The 23,530-nt window shown below is 53.4% G+C and overlaps 1 protein-coding gene across 2 annotated transcripts in view; it reads right to left on the bottom strand.

Annotated features, from left to right (window-relative positions):
- Positions 1–27: 27 nt before the first annotated feature.
- DNAI1 (dynein axonemal intermediate chain 1) overlaps positions 28–23,530 on the bottom strand; it is a 58,695-nt gene continuing 35,192 nt past the window's right edge. The window contains exons 11-20 of one of the 2 annotated variants that reach the window (XM_032860415.1): positions 23,271–23,388; positions 22,959–23,002; positions 12,899–13,146; positions 8,098–8,187; positions 7,878–7,965; positions 7,200–7,279; positions 5,859–6,007; positions 5,651–5,750; positions 3,324–3,509; positions 28–357 (exon numbers count right to left, since the gene is read on the bottom strand). In XM_032860415.1, coding sequence (XP_032716306.1) covers positions 259–357; positions 3,324–3,509; positions 5,651–5,750; positions 5,859–6,007; positions 7,200–7,279; positions 7,878–7,965; positions 8,098–8,187; positions 12,899–13,146; positions 22,959–23,002; positions 23,271–23,388 — 1,202 coding nt within the window. In that variant the 3' untranslated portion in view covers positions 28–258. The remainder of the gene's footprint in view (positions 358–3,323; positions 3,510–5,650; positions 5,751–5,858; positions 6,008–7,199; positions 7,280–7,877; positions 7,966–8,097; positions 8,188–12,898; positions 13,147–22,958; positions 23,003–23,270; positions 23,389–23,530) is intronic. The other variant, XM_032860416.1, reaches the window with a different exon arrangement.

The raw sequence follows: 23,530 nt of genomic DNA, 5'->3' as shown, positions 1-23,530 counted from the left end.
TGCGGTAGCAACATTAAAGGTGTAGGGTGAGCTTCCAGACACAGGTTTATTTGTGCAAAGTAGGACAGGATAATGGTTGAGGGCCAAGTCCTGGGGTGAGGTGCTGGGATCAGGGCCAGTGTAGAGTGCTGATGGTAGATGCTGGGACCTGGTTAGGGGTGGGGTCACATACAGAGTACTAAGTCTGGGCTTGGGTGCAGGGTCAGGGGTTACAAGTAACAGGTTCAGAAAAATGGGACAGGGACTGAGGCCAGGCCCTCAGGTCTTGGTTTTCACTTCCCTCACCAGGTTCAGCAGTTTATCCAATTTTGCGATCTCCACAGCTGGACCCTTCTGTACCTCCTGTCCCTTCTTTTCCTGTGGAGGGTGGAAGTACACGGTGGGTGGGAGGAATGGTGAGGGATGGGTCACCTTTCTCTGGGTCCCAGCTCTGCCTCCTCTGCCCAGCCTGCCCCAGCTTTGTACCGCCCCTCTCTTGGCCAGTTGGATTCTGGATCCCTGCCTGTTCCAACTCAGGTTAGGAGACCTGAGCCCAGCTGGGGCCTCCGAGAAGCATCCAGTCTAGCTCTGAATCTCAGATCAACAGTCTTGATGCTGGGAGGAGTGGCAGAAGGTGTCTACCCACTAACCTCAGAGGAACTAGCCTTTCAGGCTAGGAGAGCTATAGCTCTGGGGAGAGGTAAGACCTTTTGAGGTTGGGACCACCCGTCCCACAGGAGGGGTCCTGGCTGAGTCCTAATGAGGAGCTAAGAGGTATGTGTTTGCAGAGGGAGGAGACAGGTGTGGACCAAGCCACAGGTACCCTCACCTTGTACCAAAACTTTAAGGTCAGTTGGGAGTGGGTGACATTTGGGGCCAGGCCTGCTGTTTCAGACATACCCAGGGTGGAGGAGGGTGTCAAGAGACCCCGGAGGGCAGATGAAATATCCCATGTGTTTCCAGTTGTCTCAAGCTAGGACTGTCCCTCAAAAGAGAAGATCCTAAATTTATGAGCCCTCATCCCAGCCTACAGGGCACTCTAATGCCCTGAGAAAAAGAGTATCGGGACACTGGGGTATGTGTCATTCACAGGTCCCAAGAGCTCCATGGCAGACCAGCACCAGTCCCATCCTCCCTTCTGTCCAGGCAGCGGGGTATGGGCTAGACTGCGGCAGCTACCATTTCCTGCCTTCCCTCTGCTCCAGATCCACCCCCTCTCCCGCCCTCTCAGCCACCTGTGCCCACTGCTCACTGGCACCTGCTCCAGCCTTGCCTGCTGAGGGCCCAGCCTGGGTCTGGCCTGGGCTGTGAGGAGAGGAGAGTGCATGGCCAGCAGGCCCCTTCCTGGCCCCATCCCGCAGCTGACACCATGCAGAGCTCAGATTTCCTCCCGGTGTGACCACTGCACCTGCTCCAAAATCTGTCTCCCTCTCCCCTCGTGGCCTAGTGCCTTTGCCACTACCCAAATCACCTCTACACTCTCTAGGCAGAGGACAAAGATGCCTTTTCCTTTAACTATTCTCCCTTCCAAATCAAGTCACTGTTCTCTTTTTGGCCTCACCCCACCCCCTGGGAGTTAGTGGGACCTGGCTTATAGTTCCAGCTTTGTCGTTAACTCCCTCTATGACTTTGGGCAAGGCCCTTGCCTTTGTAGGCTCAGTTTCCCATCCACACTGTAGTGAGGGAAAGATAGTCTTTGACCTTTGACAAGCTGTGCTCTGACACCAATTAGAGGAAACTTCCTGGGTCAGGAAGTTGGGCCTCTGTGACTAGACCCTCCTGGAAAGGGCAGGGAGATGGCAGCCCAAAGAAGAGGGGCAGTAGGGATGCCTGAGGACTTCCTTTGGCACAAATCACTTGGCTACGGATAAGATCAGATGCCAATTGCCTGGAAACCTCCAATCCACCAAAGCACTGGCCCCCAACTGTTGCCCACTCAGGTCCTCTGCTCCCCAGGTACCCATAGCCTTAGGTCTTCAGAGATAGAGGTCCCTGATACACAGAGCCCAGCTCTCTTAGCTATGGCTGACCTTTGCTCTGAGAGGAGTTGGGACTGTGGGACATCCTTGCCTCCCTGTGTCAGAGTGGGCAGGGCAGGCCCCACCCAGATCTGCCACACTCCAGGTGTGATGGGTGTACCCTTGCCCCTCCCACTGGGCTGTCGTGCTCTGCCGGCTCAAACTTGGGTCTCTCTCCTCACTAAATTAAGAGCAGATTTTATCTGTTCCACAAATTGTGCTGTCTCCTTCCCCCTCCTTGAAACCAACTAGCTGGGCTCAGCAAAGAGCTTCAGACCATGCCTGACCACCCCCCCCATTCCTTACCCCCCACACACCCCACCCCAGCCCACCACAGCCTCTAGGCCACAGCTGCAGGCGCTTAGCAGCCTTCCAACTATTTATAGCCAAGTCCACCCCCTCCCCCAGCTGGCTACAATTACAGGCCCGTCCAAACTCTCAGACCTCCTCTCCCGGTCACGGTATGGAAGAGACCAGGCAGGTACCAGAGGGCTGCAGCAGTGACCCCTGCTTTGGTAAGGTTATAGGGGAACAGGTAGCAGTGGTTGAAAGAGACAGGGCCCTGCCCTTCCCTCAAACGGCAAATAAGTGCCTCATACTGCAACCAAGAGGTGTATAGTCACCAGGGCAACTTGGCCCAGCCCTGGCCCAGCTCTGATCCTGGCCCAGAACGTGACAGAAAGCAAATTCCATATTTTCTCTTAGCACTCAAATGGGTAAGACTGGGCTCCGGATTTGAAGGCTTGGATGCTTAGATCTGAATCCAGACTTTGAGATCTAGACTTTGAAGCGCTGGCTCTGGGCTCCATAGCCTGTTTTCAGGGCCTTGGGCTCTGGGCAGGGTCTCCAGATCAGTACAAATCCCAGAAAGGAGCCAGAGCTGACAAGGCTGCCTAGATGCTGACCTAGTTACCCCTTTTCCTTTTCACATTCTTCCTTGTGTGGACCCACAGCTCCCAGCTCAGGGGCCACTGGGGCTGAGGCCCTGTGTTAAGCCCAGCCAATGGAGCAGTGACTAAGCCCCAAGTCCCCTTCTTGGGTAACCTGATCTACATCAAATAAGCCAATGATGTCTATGTGCTTCTCCAGGCTTTGGACTCATGTAGACTTCCTCCTCCACCTGGAAGCTCCACAGGTAACTGATCTCTTTGTCTCTCTACAAACCTGCATCTCCCTGCTCCATATTTGGGCAATGACACCACCCTGACCCTGGGTTTTCCAAGCCAGAAAGCTGGGGACCACCCCCTGGCTCCTCCCCTTTCTCTCAACCCCCACCATCTTGGAGACTTGACTTCTCACAGCAGCCCAAACTACCCAAGCCTGTACCTTCGGCATCTTGCGCAAGTTGGGTGAGAGCTTGAGGCAAATGACGTGCCCACGGTCATCACCCACAATGATGATGGGATGGATAGGATTGAACTGCACATGGGTGATCTTGTTCTTCTTTTTGGCCACCACGGGCTGGCTGCAGATGGCCTCATACTTGTTGATAGACAAGTCAAACACATGGGTCTGTGGAGAGATTGGTGTCAGCACACTCAAGGATAACAGGGCCCCGTCCTACACCTCAGAAGAACCAGCACTTGGGCTTTCTGGGGAAACACAACAGAAGCATAGCATGCTGGAGCTGGAGGCAGTGGGAGAGGGGATTTGTGTCTCTGATCATGTCTTTCCTGTGGTTGAGGGAATGAGCGAAGAATGGGAGAAAATTTAAGTCTATGCAGAATTAGCAATAATAGCATCTGCCATCTACTCAACACTTACTATGTACTAGACTCTGGGCAAGCATGTTATGCAGTTGTACCACCCAGTAATCATCACAGACGTTCTGTAAGGAAGGTTCTATTATCATCCCTAGTTATAAATGAGGAGATAGAGGCTCTTAAAGGTAACTTGCCAGTGAGTGGTAGAGCCAGGCTTTATACCAGTTAATAATATACGCAAGGCCCTCTGACAAATGTTTCATCTTATTTTTACCATTCCCTGAGTCCAAACCATTAGTAACTCTTGCCTGGACAACTGTGGCAGTGTCCTGACGGGTTTCTCTGCTTTCACTCTTGCCCCTTTACCATCCAGCCTCCATGCAGCCACGAGAACTTAGCTTTAAATGATCTAAAATGCTCCAGTAGTTTCCCTTGGCAGTATATATAAAATCCAGATTCCTTACTCCAGATTTCTCCACTCTCTACTCTTACTTCCTGCATTCTCCCCTTTGCTTCCTAGACCCAGCCACACTTGCTTGTGGGTCCCTGAAACCCCTTCAAGCTCATTCTCACCTCAGGGCATTTGCACTAGCTCTTCCCCCTGTCGGGAATGCCTCTCCCCATCTTCACCTGGCTAGATCTTGTCGTTTGAAGCTCTCAGCTTGAATGTCACCTCTTGAAGAAGCTCTCCTTGAACATTCTAAGAAGCTGCCCTGTCCTTTCTTTTTACATCACTCCTTTTCTCTCTTAAAAAATATAATAGCTTTATTGAGATATAATTCACATACAAAAACATTTACCCACTTAAAGTATACAATTCTCGGTTTTGGTATACTCACAGTTATGCAGCCATCACCACAGCCAGTTTTAGAGCATTTTCATCACCCCAAAAGAACCCTCATACCATTAACAGTCACTTCCTGGGTTCTCCCATACCCCCAGCTCTAAGCGACCACAAATCTACTCTGTGTCTCTGTAGTTTTGCCGATTCTAGACTGACATAAATGGAATCACCCAGTGTGTGGTCTTCTGTGACCGACTTCTTATGCTAGCATGTTTTCAAGTTCAGCAGTGTCATAGCGTGTACCTGATACTTCATTCCCTGTTATTCTTGATAGTGATCCCTTTAGCTATACCAGATTTTGTTTATCCTTTCATCAATTGATGGACATTTGGGTCGTTCAGCTTCTTGGCTATTAGGAATAATGCTGCTATGAACACTGTGTCCACACATATTCCCCTGTTCATCTCTGCCTAGCACTTAATGCTAATTTTGTGGTTGCTTTATGTCCCTTTCCCTTCACAGAATGTGAGCTCTAGAACTGCAGGGACTGGAAGCACCAGGCCCTGCCCTGGCGCTGGGCACCATAGTCGGTCCTTAGTAAATATCTGGTTGCAAATAGGTGACTGAGGGGCTTCCTCTTCGGTTATATCAAAGGCCATAAGGAAAAATGGATTTGCATCCAAGAATTTCATTAAAAAACATTTGTTTCTGAGTTTTTACCAATTCTCTGTGTTGCACAGACCCCTCCCATCTTCCTTCCTTAGACCCTACTTGCATATTCCCAGGGATGGGGAACTTGCTACCTTTTAGACATTATTTCAATCCCGGATAAACTTGGGTTCGGAAATTTTTCCTTACATCAGGCTTGCCCCAGCCATCCTGTAGCTCCCTCCCCAGGGCCGTCAGAGAAGATAACTGCTCCTCACGGCATCTTCTCCCCCAGAGGGTTCTGTCCTTCAGGATGAACAGCTCCATTCTCTCTGCAAGGCCTCATGGGATGAATGATTCCTCTTTTGACAGGGCCCTGGCTGGGCTACTCCCTGAGAATACAGAGTCCTTATGTCTCACCTTCCCCTACCTGATCAGGGCACTGCACAGGCTCTCCAGGAGGGAGACTCTGAGATAGTCATCTTTTCTCTAGTAGAGGCTCAGAAGGGGACACTCACCTTCCCATCAGTGGTGACTGCCGCAAACACAGTAGAAGAGTACGGCGCCCAGGCCACATCGCCCACAGCTGAATTTAGATCGTAGATGAACATTGGGGTCCTGCAGGGGTGGAGGGGTGGGCAGTTCATCACGCAGAGGCCTCACAGTGCTGGAGACCCACAGGCCCCAGCCCACGGTGGGCTGTGAGGAAGGGCATGTCTCTCTCACTTGATGGTGTGGTCCCAGATCTTCACAGTCCAGTCGGAGCTGCAGGACATGAAGACCTTGGCATGGTATGGGTTCCAGGACACAGCGTCCACTGCCATGTTGTGGGCATCATACGTGTCGAGGAACTTGCTGGAGTAGGACTTAGAGCACTGGGGCAACAGTGAGGGTGGTGGGAGCATCAGGGATCAGGAATGAGAGAGAGGTCAGCAGCTACCACTTCCTTGGGGGCCCCGAGAGTCAGAACCTAAGACCCCTGTCCCCACATCACTGTCACTGCTGAGCTGGGCCCAAGCTGCTGGCTGTTCTTCTCTGTGCCCTCAACATGGCCAGAGAGAAAGGAGGGGCTTACTGGGCTAGGGTGTTTTCCTGGAGGGGGAAAGATAGTGCTGTAGTCTCCCCCAGAGGATTCCAGTCCAAGCAGGAGTCCAGGCAGAGCAGGTCCAGGCCGGGGCTGGGGGTCGGCAGGTGGAGGGGAGGTGTGTGGCCTAGCCTGTGTCCAGGCCAAAGCCTAGGGGCAGAGCCCTGGGGCCACTCACAGCCCACAGATCAAATCCTTGAAGTAGTAATAAACATCTCACCTTGCCCAGGTTAGAGTAGGTACAGAGCCAGGAGCAAGTCCCAATCTCATGATTTCCCATTGGGTTTCTTGCCTGCCCAGCATGCCCCTCCCTCTCCCTCCAAGAGACAGTGTGACTGACTAGTGACATGCCCCTCCTGCCTCTCCCACAGCTGCCATTGGGATGGGTGTAGAGGGGGTTGGGGACCTCTTTTGCATTCAGACCAGCTCCTGCTGGGCCTCAGGGGCTCCTGGGAGGCTGCCTGTAATTAACATTCTGAGTCTTTGAGCACAAGAAAAGCTTGCAGCAAGCTATTTCTGGATGGATGGAGGTTCAGAAGGACGTTCACCTACTAACACTGAGGCCTTGCAGAAACTGGCCATGAAGTTCCATCCTACTGGCTGGAACACATCCAGGATTCAGAGAGAAATTTCTCTGTTACCCGGCCTTCAGAGCTTGCTCAAGTTCAGATCTCCTCCAGGAAGTCTTCTCGGAATGTTCCAACTCCCCCCACCCCCAACTCCCCGTCTTCTTCTTCTACTCCTAGGAAGAGAGGCAAGGCCCAGAGGGGGCTAAAGTCAACCTCTAGATTTTCATCCCCTTTTCTGCAGTCATCCCATCTTCCTGCCACCCAAGCAAGTCAAGACTACATTAACTTCTCCCAAGAAGCTTTCTAGAATTGACTAACCCTATCAGAATAGGGTCTGTTGAGAAGAATCGAGTCCCATGGTTCTTGGGTCTAAGCAGCCCTGGAAGAAGCTTGCAGGGGGCAGAACTGCCTCACCTTGTAGATTTTTCCCTCCTCTGTGCCCACTAGGAACATGTAGTCAATCTCTTTGTGGAAGTCAAAGGCGGTGCCACAGCCTTGGGAGAAGAGGTAGAGTGGCTTTAGCCAGGTTCTGGGAGGGAGGCTCCCAGTGACAGCCTGAGCCCCAGCTCCTGCACGGGCTGGGGCCAGGCAGCCAAATAGAAACGGGCCGTCAGGCCTGCTGCCTGTCCCAGGCAGTTGGGACTCTACAAACGGCCAAGGCTTCTGCAGACAGGAATGGGGCCTGGGTAAACAAGGCAGGGATTGATTTAAACAGGGTCAGGGTCAGGGTAAACAGGGATAGGGTCTGCAAACAGGGACATGGTCTGTGCAAACAGGGATATACTCTGCATAAACAGGGTAGGAATTGAGTAAACAGGGACAGGATCTGGGTAAATAGGGGCCTGATCTGCATAAACAGGAATGGATCTGCATCACAGCACCTGATCTGCATAAACAGAAACAAGGGTCTGCAAACAGGGATGGGATCTGCACAAATCCGGAGGGTCTGCGAATGGCCAAGCCCTGGGACAGGGAGGGCAGGGCCAGGCTCCAGTGGGGGAGGGAGTGGTTGCTCTAAGGGAGGGCCACCATCTCTGACCCTTGTGGGGCCTGAGTGGTCAGGCCTGGATGTGAGTGGGCTGGGGTTCCTACCCACTGTGTGTAGCTGCAACCCGTTGAGGCCATCTGTGGTGTTGCCCTCAGCCTTCAGCTTGATGACATCCGTGTGAACCAGCTCGCTCTGCCGTCAGAAGGGATAGGGGAGGGTCCGTGGGTGGGGCTGCGGCCACCAGGCAGAAGGCAACCTTTGCCATTTTGATCCCCCCCCACTCCCCTTCTCCACCCTTTCTGACCCTTTCTGGGAAACAGGTACCTTCAAGAGGGTCCAAGACACAATCCTGCCGTCAGATGACACAGAGAAGAAGTTGAGGTTGTTGTCCATGTCATCCTTCTGCCACTTGACCTGAAACGTCCCAACCTGTGAGCTGCGGGACCCTACCAGGACTTTGACTTAGGGCTGGGAGCTGAGCAGGGCTCCCTCGAGAATCCGTGGGAGCTTCAGAAGCAGGTTCTGGGAGCCCATTTCCCAGAGTCCCACAGTTGGCCCTCCCTATCTCCTTCCACCCATCTCTATGTCTCTCACCCCTCTCTCCCTGACCATCCTGGGGCAACTGTGCCAACTCGGGGCACCACCCTAATCCACGGGTTTGGCAGTGGAGGTGCCAAATTCCTCCCTGGGTTGGGTTCCAGGAGGCAGTTGCAGAGGGAAGGTGGCGTCTCTGGGCTCATCCTCCTCATGGACAGGCCTGGAAAGAACAGGGTCCATCAACCAGTTTCCTCACTTGTAAAACAGGAACTGTAGTAGCACAGGTGTGTTGTAAGTGTTAAAGGAGAGACACTGAACAGGAGGCCCTGATGTGAGAACACTGCAACTGGTAAAGGTACAGTAAATGTCAGTGAATATCCTCCTTATTCCCCTCACCCCAGGACGTGGGAGGGCTGAGGTTCTGCAGGGGCTTTCCCCTGCTTGCTTCGGGGGTGCCCTCTTCTTCCAGGTTGGCCTTTCTCTAGGCATTCTCTCTGGCTTCCGCCTTCACTTCCCCACCAGCTCCTGCTCCCAGAAGCTTGCTCCCAAATCTCAGCTTTGAGCTGCCTTTCTCCATCTGCTGCTCGGGGTTAATAATCGTGCCCCACCCATCTTCTCCGGGCCGGAGGCAAACATATGGGAAAGTGTTTTGGAGACAGAGCTGTTGTCTTCTGAAGATGACACGCTTGAGGCTCAAGTTTCTGTTGCCAGATGTGGAGGCCTGGCCAAGTCCTGTCCCAGAGAGCTGGGGTGGGGCTGGGTGCCCAGAGCTTTCCACTCTTCAGCTCCTTCCGACCTCCCATGCCGGGACGCTGTCCCTTCCCCCTGTCACAAGTAGGGGCCCGGTGAGGGAAGACAGAACCCACTGCCGCTTCATGTGACCACAGCTGCCACCATGGCTGTTGAGGGGTGTGGCCGGGGGAGAGGAGATGGCCTGTCCCCAGCCAACCCCCCAGCCTGGCTGATCAGAGCTACAGAAGGGCGGGCCCAGTCCTGCCTGGGCCTGTCTAGGCAGCTGGCTCTTTTTTTCACTGGGGGGCCCAGAATACCACAGAGCCTCTGAGGTATAAGTCAGAGCCAGCTCTTACACTGGGACCACTTCTCCTTCTATGTAAAGATAGTCTCTTTAAAGGGGGGAGGGGATGGGGGTGTCAAAGGCCAGGCTGTAAGAGGCACTAGGGAGCTACAAAGGGAAGTGTTTAATGAGCAGCCGAGGGCAGGCATGGAAATTGTAGTTCACACCCCACTTAGCAGCCTGATGCCCAGTGGGGGTTGCTGCGTGTTTTTGCAAGTGAGCGAGTGTGTGTGTGTGTGTGTGTGTGTGTGTGTGTGTACAAGTCACACACGAGCTCCAGGGGTGGAGGTGGGAGGGTAGGAATAAAGGGGGGTGGGGAGGTGGTAAGTGGGTTTCAGAGAATGAATGAATGAATGCCCAGGAAGTAGGCAGTAAGGAGCAGATGGAGCCTGCTTGATTGATTCCTTCTCTTCTGACTTATCTGATTGGGGCAGACCTGCTTGCCCCAGTCTCTGCTCATCTATCCTTGCCTGCTCCCTTCTCCAGCATAGCACCGAACATACACACACCCCACAGAGTGTTGCTGGTTGAGGCTTCACGGCGGGGCTTGAACAAGGCTGGGCTACCCCGATGGGCTCCCTCAGCAGTAGCCCGGGCCATGGGCTAGGAACCTAGTCCCCTTTGATTAGACAGTTCTCTCACTGGCTCCAAAACCTTCCATGGCTCCCAGCTGCCAACATAACAAAGTCCTTCTGCCTCAGCCTGGCATTTAAGATCCAACATAACCTCTCCGTAAGAAGGAACTAGACTCTGATGTCTCTGAGTAGGTTTACCAGCCTAGCTTTCCTCTAAGCTCCAGGCTTACACAGGCCACTGCCTGCAGGATACCTCCTCTGGCTTCTTTTAATTGTAGGTGTTCCTCTGGCTTCTTGTATTAATTTCTGGCCAAACCTGCTGCTCCTTGTCATTCCCACTTCCCTGGGGCCTCTCCTGGGTGGAGTCCCAAGGAGCAGCACTAATTCTTCCCCTTTCTCATATCCATCTAGTTTCCTTCTATTGATTTTACTGCCTCAGAGCGCTCACCATACCTTCTTATTTCTATCTCCACTGTCCCTGCTGTAGCTCAGGCTTCAAAGTTTCTCCTGCTGCCGTGAGAGGACGTCGCTTAAGACACACACGTGACTGTGTTACTTCTCTGCGCCAAACTCTCTGATGGTCTGGCAGCCATTTTCAAACCACACTGGAGGGAGCTCTTAGGAAGCTTATGAAAGTACCTTTGAGGACAGAGGGAGTGACAACAGGGAACCCTCAAGCAAGCAGGACCCTGATTCACCAGAGCAGCCCCATTCCTACCTCTGAGGTATTGGGTTTCTGTACTAGCACTTTACTAGAAACCCCTGACTTACACAGGGCAGGCTTCCTCCTTGCTGGAGAGGCTCGCTCACCGGGTGCTGCTGCTTCCCTCGGCTCTGCGCCATCCTCCCTGTCTCTCCCGCTGCGCACCAGATGCTGTTCCCCATGGCCACCCCGCCTGACGCCCCTTTGTACCCTTCCTTATCTAACTCATAATGTCTTTTTTCTTTTCAACTAAAATCTAGACTTCATTTGATTTTCTTGGTTTCCTCCTAATATCCTTTTTTGTTGTGTTTTAGGATCTCATATTACATTTAGTTGTCATTAACGAGTGCTTTCTCATCCCTTACAATTCAGTTGCTTCCTCTGGGAAGAGCTGGGCCCCCTCCCCTGCTCCCTGCCTTGGACAATCTCCATGTCCTTCCTGTCCCTCCTCAGTGCCCACAGGAGCCCTCTTTCACAGTTAGCGTATTGCCCTGTCCTGCTCAGCCGTGGTGGTTCTCATCTCCCCACTAGGAACCCCAGGACCAAGCCCTTAAGCACCCTCAGCTCCCGGAGGAGCACACAGAGGAGTCACTGAATGGACAAAAGAATGAGGAAAGGGGGAGGAAACTGGAGGCAAAAAGGGAACAGGAAGTCGGTGAGTGAGTGAGCAAGCACCAGGCAGCCCCTCCCATGTCACAAGCCAGGAGCCCCCCAAGAACTCTTGAGTCTTTGGTTTTCCAAAGGCAAAGGCACTAGCCCTGTTTCCTCAAAAGATTGGTGGGACAGCAGAAGGCCATCTCTGTCCAGGTGGGTTCCAGTCTCTCTGGCGCCCACCCAATGAAAGCAATAGCGTGCCTTCTGCATGTCCCATTTCTTTCCCAACCTGCTATTTGATTCCGAGAACACAGAGAGTGGTGGCAGGATGGTTGGCCTTGGCCCCTTGCCCTCTCCTGGGCTTGAGGAGGGTGGTCAGGCCAATCAGAGATGTTCTTAGCTATCTGAGCTAGGAGAACAGGGGCAGGCCTGCTACTGGTTTAGTCTTATCAAAGCAGGTATTTTCTCCTCTCTTGGTTCTTTAAAGTCTCTGCAGACATCCTCCTCAGGTCTTGAGACCTTTGTGTGCCTGGAGGTGATGAATGGGAAGGTGGGATTTTTCAGGGGAGAGAACACCTGAGACTGTGAGCTTTGGTCCCTGCTTTGGTGGAGAGCAGGGGGGAGATGTCTCATGGGAGGGAGTGCCTCTCTCTCTGTATCCTGGCTCTGGGTAAAGGATAAAGCAGAGAGGGCACCGTGTCCTCTGTGCCTGGACAGTCTCCTCTCTGCTCAGGGAGCTGAGCTTCCTGAGAGCTGAGAGCCCATGCCTAGGGCAGGTGTCCACATGACAGGGAGCTCAGGGCCAGGAAGGCAAGGGTGCAGAGCCTGCCTGGAGACTCTCAGGGCAGAGGGCAGAGAAAGATGGGAAGACAGAGTCCTGGCATTATCTGATGACCCCAGAGACCGTGAGAAACTTAAGGCAGAAATTCCTTCTTAGATTTGCCCAGACCTGCCAGTGGGTAAGGGTTTGCAGCCTCAGAAGGAGAGGGGTTTCGAAATACAGTAAGGAAAGTTCTGCAAGGCCAGAGGTAGGAGACTTTCTGAAGATGAAACGTGAAATCCACTCCCAGTGCAATAAGATGGGAGACACAGGGTAAAATCTAGCTCCAGTGTCAGGCTAATGGTCCCATCCTATGCCTGTCTGGAGAAGAAGGATGCTACAGAGAGGCCTCGAGGACAGACCTCACCCACCGGGCCTTATGGCCCTGCCCAGAGGGCAGACAAACTGGCAGCACCAACCTCTGTCTGGGAGTTGTCCCAAATGTAGCCCAGATGGCAGAGGAGAGCCCCAGTGGGGAGTCGAGGAAGCCCACACACAGGAACTGGTGCCATTGACAGACTCAGCAGAGGCCTTCTGGGTCAGGCCTTCGAGTCTTCCAGCCATGGGCTACGAGTTCCTGCCTGCTGCACCTAATAGAGCCTTAGCAGAGAGAGGGGCCCTCCTGATAGCACGTCCACAGCGGCAGACCCCTCACCTCCCGACTGCCCCCTCCCGCCCCTCTCTGCCCCTTCGTACACCCAGCTCCTTGACTTCTAAGCTGGTACCTGGCATCCCCATCCCCCTGCCTGTGGCCGGTCCACCCCAAGGTCCCTCCTCCAGGGGTTCCCGCCTGGTGTCTCCCACCCTGCTTCAGGGCTGACCTGCCACACCGGGTCCGTGTGCTTGCCGGACTTGGCTGAGCTGCGGAAGGACGGCTGGGACTGGGGCTTCTTGAGGTTGTAAATAGCCACGTTCCCATCGTAGTGGCCCACCACCACCAGGTAAGGGTGGTCCACGTGCATGTCTAGACACATGATGCCACTCTCACTGCTGAAGATGTACTCGGGAAAGCTGGGGTTCTTCAGGCTGTACAGCAGGAGCATGCCCCGGCTCTGCTTCATGAAGTCATCTGTCCCGGGAAGATGGGGAAGATGCCGGGCTGTGGCTGTGGTGGAAGGATTCCGCAGCCCCTACCCCTCCCCACCTACCCAGGGGACCTGCCACTGGGCTCTCCAGAGAGGGCAGATTCCCCTCTGGCCTTCAGCTTCTCTGTCTCAGAAATAGAAGCAGGACCTGGCTCCATCAACCCTGCATGACCAAATGATAGTTGGTGGGCTCTGAAGGCTACCCAGGCCCTCTGCTACTCCCACCCTGCCAGCTGGCAAGGGATGGGCCCTTTTCTGTGAATTGACTACCTGTGGAAATGTGACCAATTAGTGTGAAATGCATGTTTAGCAAATGTTAGGTACTGTATTTGAACCAATAAATGTGAATTCTTCCGAAAAAAAAAAAAAAAAAGAGAGAGAAGCAGGAGACTGGGCTGCCTCCTTCTTAGGGTTCCCAGGAGGATAAGGTCACCAGGCTTATCTGAGGGATGAACAATCATTCTCTCCATTGTCCCTGGGGTACAGGAAGGAGGGAGGCAGGCTCAAAGTTGTGCTAGGTGAAGAATGTGCGTGGGCTTGGGAAGAAGCAGTGACCTCAGAGAGGGCTCGGAAGCCCCACGCAGGGGCAGATGGCTGTTCTTCGATGCCTGGATGATGCCCGTGTGTTCCCCAGCCCAGCCCAGGACAGGAGCTCAGTTTGGACTAACATGGAATTCCCTGTGGGCTGTCAAACTAGCCAGCTATGTGCACCTTCCCACACCCTTCCATGGCCTCCATGGTCCCCAGCTGCAGCCTGCATGCTAGCCTGGGCCTGCTCCCAGAATTGAGAAGTCCCAGGCAGACCAGCCAGGCTTCCACAGCCGCTGTATCACCCTTCTGGCCTCAGCACAGCTTTTGGTGATCAATATCGAGGACCACTCAGCAGAGGCCCTGCTCCCTGCCCACCTCATGTCAGAGGACAGCCTCCCTCTCTCTTGCATCCTCTGCTCACGTGGCGCCCCAATCCTGATACGGCAGTCACCGAACAGAAAACTGACCTGGCCCTCAAGTCCAGCCCTCCTGCTACTGCTAGTCCAGGACCCTTCATGCACTCAGAAGAGGAGGAAGTCTAGAGCACCTCCCCATCTTGGGGATCCTCTGCTAAGGGAAACTTCCACCTGAGAAGATAGCTCTCTCCCCTTCTCCTCCCCCGCCAGGGGACCTCTTTTACCCCTGGCTACTGCAGGCCTAGGCCCTCCAGACAAAGTGGCTTGTCCTGAGGTCTTGAGCCCATGAATGGGAAAAACAGGGAGGCCACCCCACACTGACTGATTTGGCTGAGCCATTCTTTCTGTCTTATTCCTTTTTGTTTTCTTCTCTCTCTCTTAAGATTTATTTACTTATTTTGAGACAGAGAGCGAGCATAAGTGAGAAGAGCAGGGGGAGAAGGAGAGAGAATCCCAAGCAGACTGTGTGCTCAGCACAGAGCCCAGTGTGGGGCTTGATCTCACGACCCTAAAATCATGACCTGAGTGGAGACCAAGAGCCCCACGTGCAACTGACTGTGCCCCCACCCCCAGCACCCCTCTGTCTTATTTCTAATGCTGCCCCTTACTCGAGGGAGTAGGCACCTGGGCTGTGTTCCCTGGGCTCTGGGGATGCGTTCGGACCCAGTTACCAGATAGTCCCATCCCAGGCACTCTGCAAACGGTGTTTACTGGGAGCCAGGACTAGGGAGCAGGATGCAGCCAGGAGCTAGACTGGCCTTCGGTGGGTCGAGTTGGAAACTGAGACAAGCTGGCATGCCCACCAGAGCATTTCTCTATGGGAAACCTTGCAAAGGAGGTTTCATGTGCCAGGAGGGAGTTACTTTCCCACATGGAAGGTGCAGGATCCAACTGGAGCCCTGGGAAGGGCACACAGTGGTTGAGGAAGGAAAGTGTTTCTGCTCTGGAGAAAGCAAGTCTGTCACGAAGAGGAGGAGCTGGGGGCTTCCAGAGTCAGGTGGGTCACCCTATGTCTGACGCCACCTCAAAGCCAGTAGGAACAGGCCTTCAGATGGTGTGGGGAGCTGGCCATCCCTCACCCTGTAGGGCTCATCCTGGGTGGGCCCCGAGGGCTGAGCCTACAAGGGAGAAATCTGCAGCTGCTGAAGGAAGGTGTCTGTCCCCGCCAGATCTCAAAGGGCTCGAACTGGGCAGAATGAGAGTCATTTGTAGCTCTTTTTGTTCATCCCACAAATCCTGAACACCTGACTGGGCCTCCCATCCGGCTGGACCCTGGCAGGGACAGAGATACTCCACTGGAGATATGGGCAGTTCCCCAGCAGCGCCGAGTGCTAGGAAAGAGACAGACCCTCATGGGGTAGGGAGCGGTAACCGCCAGGACACTGGGGATCTACCGACGCCCTTAATGTGCAGTCTGTCCTCGATGCTGGGCGAGTCTGGCAGAGGCTGAGTGGGCAGGGGAGTGGGTGAGCAAACAAGTGAATGGAAGGGTGAGTAGGCGGTGACTGACTCTTGGGCTGGGGACTCAGATGCTCCCCTTATTTCACCAAGGGGCCAAGGCGGGTATGACCCTCACACTTGGTCCTGCTGTGGCACAGGACCTGTCCCCTCAAGGGACAGCAGTGACCCCCCCCCCAACCCTGCATGCATACAGTCTTCATGACCAGTGAAACTAGAAAAGAGGGTAAGAAACCCTAGGCTAGATTAATAACTCCGTAGTAAGGACATTTCTGACCTGCTCACAGGACCACTGAGATTGGAGGCTGGGCTTTGGCTCCCGATTTTTATAGATGGGTAAACTGGGACCAGAAGAGAGGAAACTATGTGCCCGGCTCCTTCAGACCCATCACATGGTGTTTGCCTCGTGCAGTATTTCGTTTATAGCTGAAGTTATACCTCACTGATCTGGTCTTTATGTGGAGGTGGAGAAAGGAAGGGGAAAGCAGACCTAAGGGGTGGTAGCAACTGGCAAAGCCAGTCCAGTCTCTCCAGAATCTGGACTAGAGAATGTGTAAGCAACAAGGCAGTCACTAACTATATGGGGAGACTTCTGGTAGAGAGAAGCATGGACTTTAAGAGACAGGGACACAGAGAGCAATCAGTCACACTTAAGTCCTTAGGTCCTGCCTGAATTCCCAGGCCACATGCAACCCGACAATGAGCCTCTGCTTCTTAGTCCACCCCTGGTGGCCTCTTTTACTTGCAACCAAACGAGCCCTCCTAACATAAAGATCATGATTCCATTCCATCCCTTTCCTTTCCTTTCTCTCTCCCTTCCTCCCTTCCTTCCTCCTTTTCTCCCTTCCTTTCTTTCTTCCTTCCTCGTTTTCCCTTTCCCTTTCTTTCTCTCTCTCTCTCTTTCAGTAAGCTCTATACCCAACATGGGGCTTGAACTCACAACCCTGAGATGAGGAGTCTTGTATCGTGTTCCACCAACTGAGCCAGTCAGGCGCCCCAAGATCACAGTTTCTAATCATGGCTAGACTATGTGTTTCCTGAATTCCAATTCAAGGTTCTGTCTGCCAAACCACAGCAGGAAAACACAGAAAACTCTCATTTAACTGGGACTTCCTCTTCACTCCATCTTATTCTATGATGTTCTCATCAAGGGCTGACTCCAGTGGCACCTGTGAGACCTACTTCATTCTCTGAGTACACCCAGTGTGACATCACAGCCCAAACCTTCAACAGTACCAGCATGAGATCATCATCTTGTCTTCCAGAAGTCCTAAAATGACATCACTAGTCAAGTCACCGGGGACCCCCCACATGATATCATCACTCAGGTAACCCACAGTCCTAGTGACTTATCTAGTCATCATTGTCCAGCTATCCAGCATATCCAGTATGATATCACCAACAAGGTCACCAGCAGCATAGTACATCATTGCTCAGCTCTCCAGCATTCCCAGTACGATGCCACCCACTGGGAGTCCCAACACAACATTGGCATCAAGGGGTCATCTAGAGTGTTTTAGTTCCCAGTGGAGACTAGAATCCCATCAGGCTCAAGGCTTACAGAGCCCTGGGCTCTGAGCCCTGGGGTATTTTGTCCTGAATACCACAGACTCCCTGGTTCCTCAAAGTAGGACTGGAGGGTCTAAAGACACAGATGGGAGCCCCAACCCCACACTCCATTATATAAAGAGACAGAGACTCTGAAGTCTGGGGCCAATGAGGAATTCCAGTTTCCTCCAGGCTTCAGGATTTCAGTAAGTCAATGTGGCCAGGTAGAAGGAGCAGAGGAACAGAGCAAGAGAAAGAGGAAGGGAAAGAAGGAAGGAGAGAAGAAAAGGAGGAGGGGGAGGAAGAGAGAAATCACCCAGTCTGTGACTCTGAGACAGAGGGAGAGGGCTGCACACCTGGCCTTAGCTCCACTTTATGCCCTTGCCCTTCTCCAGGAAGCCTTCCAGATCATTCAGCCTCTCCTCCTGTGGGCCCCCTCTGCTCATCTCTACCTGTATGTCATTATTACAGGTAGTCATGCACGGGCCTTTTCCTCAGCCTGCCCCAAAGGCTCCACAAAGGATGGAGTGAGCATGACTTAGCCCAGCAGGTTTACTCTCTCCGTTGGGAGGGTTCCCTCTTTCTCCCCCTGTTCTGCTGGATAATCTCTAAAACCTCCCTGACTCTGACCCTCTATGATCCACAAGAATCAGGGAAAGAGAGTCAAACTCTGTATGGAGCCTGATCTGGCAGTTCTCAGAAAGCCGTGCTCTCAGGGGTGGAGGGGCTCAATTCCACCCCGACCAAACTCTCCCTCCCTCGGCTCTGCGGTAGCCCCTGGCAGAGTCATGCCCAATGAGGAGCAAGGATGGATGTCTTCTTGAACTGCAGCCAGTGGGGGGATAAGGGGGGGCTTGCTCAGTCCCAGAGCTCTACCCCTGCCCTGAAGTAATGACTCTAGATCACAGGGGACTGCTCTGGAGAGTTCTGGCTGTCAGGAGAAGGCCGGGCTCTTGCTCAGGATTTGGGGAAGGAAAGGCAGACAAAGGGCATGTTGGGGTGCTGGGCTAAAGCCAGGTCAGAGGGAAGTAGATGCCAAGCTGCAGAGACAGGCTACCGAGCCAGCCTCAGACAGCAGGCCTCCCCTCTCCTACTGTGGCTTTCCAAATGAGGCCAGCCCAGGGTGGACTCCACGGCAGCTGCCGTTTAACGATTCCCTTATTAAGTCATGCAAGGGGCATTTGGAGGGGAGCTGCGGTAGGCAGAGTAACACCACCTTCGATGTCCATGTCTTAATCCCGCTAACCCATAACTATGTTACTGAGCAGGCAAAAGGGATTTCGCAGCTCTAATTAAGTTAAAGACCTTGAGATTATCTTGCATTATGTGAATGGACTTAATGTAATCACAGGGGTTCTTATAAGGGAAAGAGGGAGGCAGGAGAGTCAGAGAAGGAGGTGGAGAATAGAAGCAGATGTCAGAATAATGCAGTTGCTGGCTGGAAGGGGGCCACAAGCCATGGAATGTGGGCAGCTTCTAGAAGCTGGAGAAGGTAAGGACATGGATGTTGCCCATGAGCCTCCAAAAGGAATGAAGCCGTGCTGACAACTGACTTCAGCTCAGCAAAATCCACTTTAGACTTCTGACCCCAGAACTGTGAAATAATAGAAATGGGTGTTGTTTTAAGCCATTATGTTTGTAGGAATTTGTTACAGTAGCAATGAGAAAAATATGTAGTAGGCATTCCGGGAAGTTTGACCCAAGCTCTACTTCAAGGAACCAGAGGGAGAAGCCCCAGAGATGATAGTTTTTCCTGGGATGGTTTGGAAACCGTGTCTCTAGAAGTCTGGGGGGAGGATGGGTGCCATGATCCCCAGCTCTTCTAATAACAATAATGAAACCCTCCCTCCACTTCCCACACCCACCCTGCCACCTTGCACTCCAGGAACAGAAATGCCCCGTGGATTAGGATTTTCACAGTCTCCAAAGGCAGGGGACTATCCCAGGGGTCACCAGGAAAGGGCATCAGTGCTAAAGGGTTCCAAACCTCCAGCCTGGCCCAGAGGCCGTGGTGCCCAGCTGGGTTCAGCCTCTCAGGTAACTGGGCTTTTCTGAGCACTTTCCTCCGATGAGAAGTCATATTTAAGAAGTGTGGGAAATAAGAGCAAGGCCTTGGAGACAGAATACATCAAGCGGGACATTTAATTTGATTTAGGGAAAATTAGGCAAACATTTGAGAACCTAAATAACTAACCAGTAATTAAACTAACAACGGGAATGCCCTTGCACTACAACCCGGCAAGCACAGTGGCCTTTATGGACTGTATTTACAAAGAGACCTGACAACATAATTAGTCCTGTAAATTTTACACAGCCTGCAGCTGAGGAGTGATGGATTTTGCGTGTGGAGGATGAACGGGGAGAAATGAGGTGGATGAATTTCCATTTTCAATAAATGAAATTAACACTGCTTAATTAGTGAAGCTGACAAATAAATGATCAGGAAAGATTTAAATCCCTACGAGTGTGTCTCTGGCCGCGGCAAGCTCAGAGACAGACCAGGATGTGGTGGACAGAGGGGGAAAGGGTTCCGTGTGGGGACTCAGGGCCTGACTTTGGCTCCTCTTGAGGGCTGCCCCCAGAGGGAGGCCAGGCTGAGGGATAGCTGACTCCTCTTTCTTTCTTCGATGTGGCCCACTGGGCAGCTTCCCCCTCATCTCCGTGTGAGCTGGTCAGGACCACACAGAGGGCCCAGGATCTCTTCCACCATCCCCGCCCAACAGACCATGAGGAGTTCCCATTTCCCTGCTATCAAGCGGCTGATGGGCTGGAAAGGACCCCTTCAGTGCCACAGGCCGACAAAATTGTATCCCTGCTTTGCCCCATGGGCTGCCCCTTCCTAGACTTCTTTCCCTTGGCCTCCAGATTTCCTCCATCTGCTTTCACCTGCTCACGGTCTTTCTCCACTCTGCTGAGATGCGGAGCCTGGCCCCAGGGGCAGCCCAGTCTTTGCTTTCTATGCAGCTTGAGGTGCCCTCATCCCTGCATCCTCCCTGGCACCCATGCAGGGAAGGCAGGTGCAAATATTTCTGTGCTATTGCGGGCAAGTGCCTGGACCCCCTTTTCCTTACCTACTTGCCCTTGGCCTGGCTTGGCTCCAGCCAGCCTGCTCTGTGCTCAAATAGGAGACTGACCCCAGTCCTTCTTAGATATGAGCCTACCGCAGCCAAAGTCCTTCTTAGCTGGATTATAGCATAAATGTCTGGGAATGCCAGGCAAAAAGAGTCCTGGGCTGAGCTCATCAGGGTCCAACCCAAATTCTCGCTCCATTGTTTGTAGGAGGCAAAGGCTGATGCTAGGAGGCTGGCATTGGGAGTTTCCCCAGACAGTGTGCTGGACGCTGGTGAGCCAGCCACTCCTTGCAGTGACCTCATCGGTGACCAGGGTGCCCTTTGCCTGCCTCAGCTTCGCCCTTTTTCTTCCAAGGGGGCATCTGGGCACCGGAGAGCACAGGACTCCCAGAGGTGACCTCAGAAGTGAACGCAGGAGCCCTTCTGAGTCCCACCTCAGCCTGGCTCAGTTCAGGCCTCTGCGGAGTGGCACTGAGATATGGAGGGCCCTGGGCCATCTTCAGCTCACTTTCTTTTGGCTCTTTCCTTATCAGCCTTTGAAACATTCTCAGGACTTTCTTAGCTTACAAACAAAAGAACTCTGAAAAAAACTTACTCCACATCATATTTCTCTAGCCATTGCCCAGCCTCACTGACAGATTCCCAGAAGTCCCAGTATTCACTCTTGCCATTGTCCCACCTTAGTCATGCCCATGGGCAAGCTGGTCAGTAACCCCGTGCCTGCGGCGGCCCCAGCCCATAGCACCCCTGCTACTCCTGGGCCTGTGCTCTAGAGGAGGTAGGGGCCTTGTCTGGTTCTCCTCCATCCCCATAGCCCCCTCTCTCTGCTTGGGTCCCTGAGAGTCCTGCAGGAAAGCTAGTGACCAGAATGACAGGCTGTCCTTTATATGTGGGTGGTTCCTGGAGTTCACAGGGCACGTTTGCTTTTCTTTCTGGTGAGTCTAGCAATGCCCTGGGGTGAAGATCCAGCAGGTGTCAGCCTCTTCAGGCTACCAATAAGGAAGCCAAGGCTCAGAGCAGCTTCTGGCCCCAGGTCTCACCACCGGGCGGTACCCCCTCGGCCAGAAGTTCTACAATGAACTGGTGCTGCCCAGGCGTGTGAATGCGGCCAGCGAGGGACAAAGAGAGCCTCCCTGGGTGAGTGCTTGCCTGAAGGAGGCTCCTGGGCCAGCCAGGCTTGGAGTCCTCCGTGCCTGAGGGCTGGGTTACTTTTCTCCACTGCTCCTGGCTAAAGCGGCCGCTGGGGACAGCCTCTGCCTGAACCCAACCAGCTGACCCTGCTTCTGGCCCTGCGTGGGAGGAGGATGGGGCTAGACCTGAGCCAAAGTCCCCTCCCACCTGCTAGGGAGCCTGCCTCAGCCCAGCTCCAGTCCTGGGCAGAGAGCCTGAGCCAACAGCAGCCTCATAGGGGGTCCACACCCACTCCTGGGAGGGCCAGCCCAGCCCCCAGGCCCTGTTCCAGGCCCAGTAGCTGCAGCAGAGGGGGAGGAATGTGCTAGCTCCCTGCCAGAAGGGGAGGGTGCTTCCAGCCTGGCAGCAGCCCACCCTCAGGAGTAGGGACACAAAGCGGGCATTTAGGGCATCCTCAAAGGCAGCACAGACCACGAGACTGGGAGCAGCTCCAAGGTCTCCTCCCTGAGAGGAATAATAAACACCTACCCCTCCTTGCCCTCCCTCCCACCCCGCAGCCCCGGGGAAAGAATGGGCCGGGTGCACAGGCGGTCTGAGGGGTAGAGATCAGGAGCCTGCACGTCTGCCAGCCAGCAGAAGCTTGGAGAATGGAAGGGTTTTTTCTGTTCATAGATGCTGATTCTCCCAGCCAGAGAACAGGCCATTAGCCGGGGGAGCTTCTGCTAACATGAAGTGTGGGGCCCTCTCCCGTTAGGAAGGGGGAATGTCCAGCCCAGCACGGAGGTAGGGGCTTCTTTAGGGAACACAGAATATGAAAGGAAAGCAAAACTACCACACAGTTACCACAGTGCTGCCTCTGCCTCAGGGATGAGGGCGGACTGGCGGGGGCAGGAACAGCCTGGACAATAGTGGTCTTCCAGGGCCCACAGGCCAAATGATGAACATCAAGCACCTACCTTCCCCCACCCCTGCCTGCTCCGGAGCCAGATCAGGAACATTCCCTCTCCCAGCCTCACCTCTAGTCTTTCCCCAGGTCTGGTCCAGTCCACTTTCTCAAGCTTTCCAAACCTATTTCTCCATTCCTATGCCACAGTCATGGTCCAGGTCCTACCATCTCTTCCTGGGGATTCTCACCAGTCTCCCAAGTGGTTTCCCAGCCCCCAGTCTCATGCCTGCCATTTCCCCCTGCCCTGGTCCTGTCCCTGCCCTTCTTAAATTCCTTCGGTGATTTCCCCTCAGGAGAATGTCATAAAACTCTCCTCAGGAGAATCTCCAAGCTTCTTGGAGTTGTTTACCAAGCCATTTGGGGGCCAACCCTGGCTCCCTCAGCAGCTTTATTTCCTCCGGTATCTCTTGTGCCTCCAGACCTTTGCATATGGTTCCTCGGCCAGAAGTGCTCTCCCCTCTTCCTTCACTACAGTAAAACCTTTAGGGCTCACTTTGGCATAGTCCTTCACTCAGTGCTAACTGCTGGTATGGTTGTCTGTATTCCCATTAGACTGGGAGCCCCTGAAGGCAGTGACTAGATCTCAGTCCTCTTATGTCTTTCACACCTCACAAAGAGCTCTCTGGACTGGTGCTTAAGGTCCTTAAGTATTTGCTGATTGAGTGAGCAAATGAACAAATAGCCAGATTACTTACAGGAGCCATGTCCCACTGCAAACAGATCATTGTACTTTGGATTCCTGCAAAAGAAATATGAATCCATTGGCCCAGGAAATGAACGTGGCTTTCCCAATAGACATGAGCCTTCCCACGAACACTGGTGCCTAACTACACTAAAGACATCTACTGTTGACTTTAGAGACATGGGCTGACCGCACAATCCCACAAGAATCCCAGTCCCTTTTTTTCTATAATGCTACGCGTCATCTTCAGAGTGGTTAAGAGCAGTAGAAGTGCCCCAGCTCAGGCTTTCAGGGCCTCTTGGTTTGCTGCAATGTCCACACTTACCAGCAGAGGGCGGTGACAGCCAGGCGCTTGGCTTTGTCGTTTTGGAACTTCCAGAGCGGCAGCAGGGTGCCCTCCAGGTCTCGGTATTCGTCAGCAGCATCCTCGTAGTACTTAAAATCTTAAACACACCCAGGCTGAATCAGCCCTGGGACTGCCATTTTATGGCAAACCCAGGCCTGCCACTCTCTGTCTGTACCTCCTTGGCCAAAACAGACTCTTGTGTTTCAAAGTGGGAATAGTAATAGTACCTATCTCAAAGG

This window comes from Lontra canadensis, unplaced genomic scaffold (genome assembly GCF_010015895.1).
Source record: "Lontra canadensis isolate GAN:19392208 unplaced genomic scaffold, GSC_riverotter_1.0 scaffold19, whole genome shotgun sequence".
NCBI classification, from domain to species: Eukaryota; Metazoa; Chordata; class Mammalia; order Carnivora; family Mustelidae; genus Lontra; species Lontra canadensis.
Note: the sequence above shows the minus strand (reverse complement) of the source record. Positions and strands in the feature narration are given on the sequence as shown.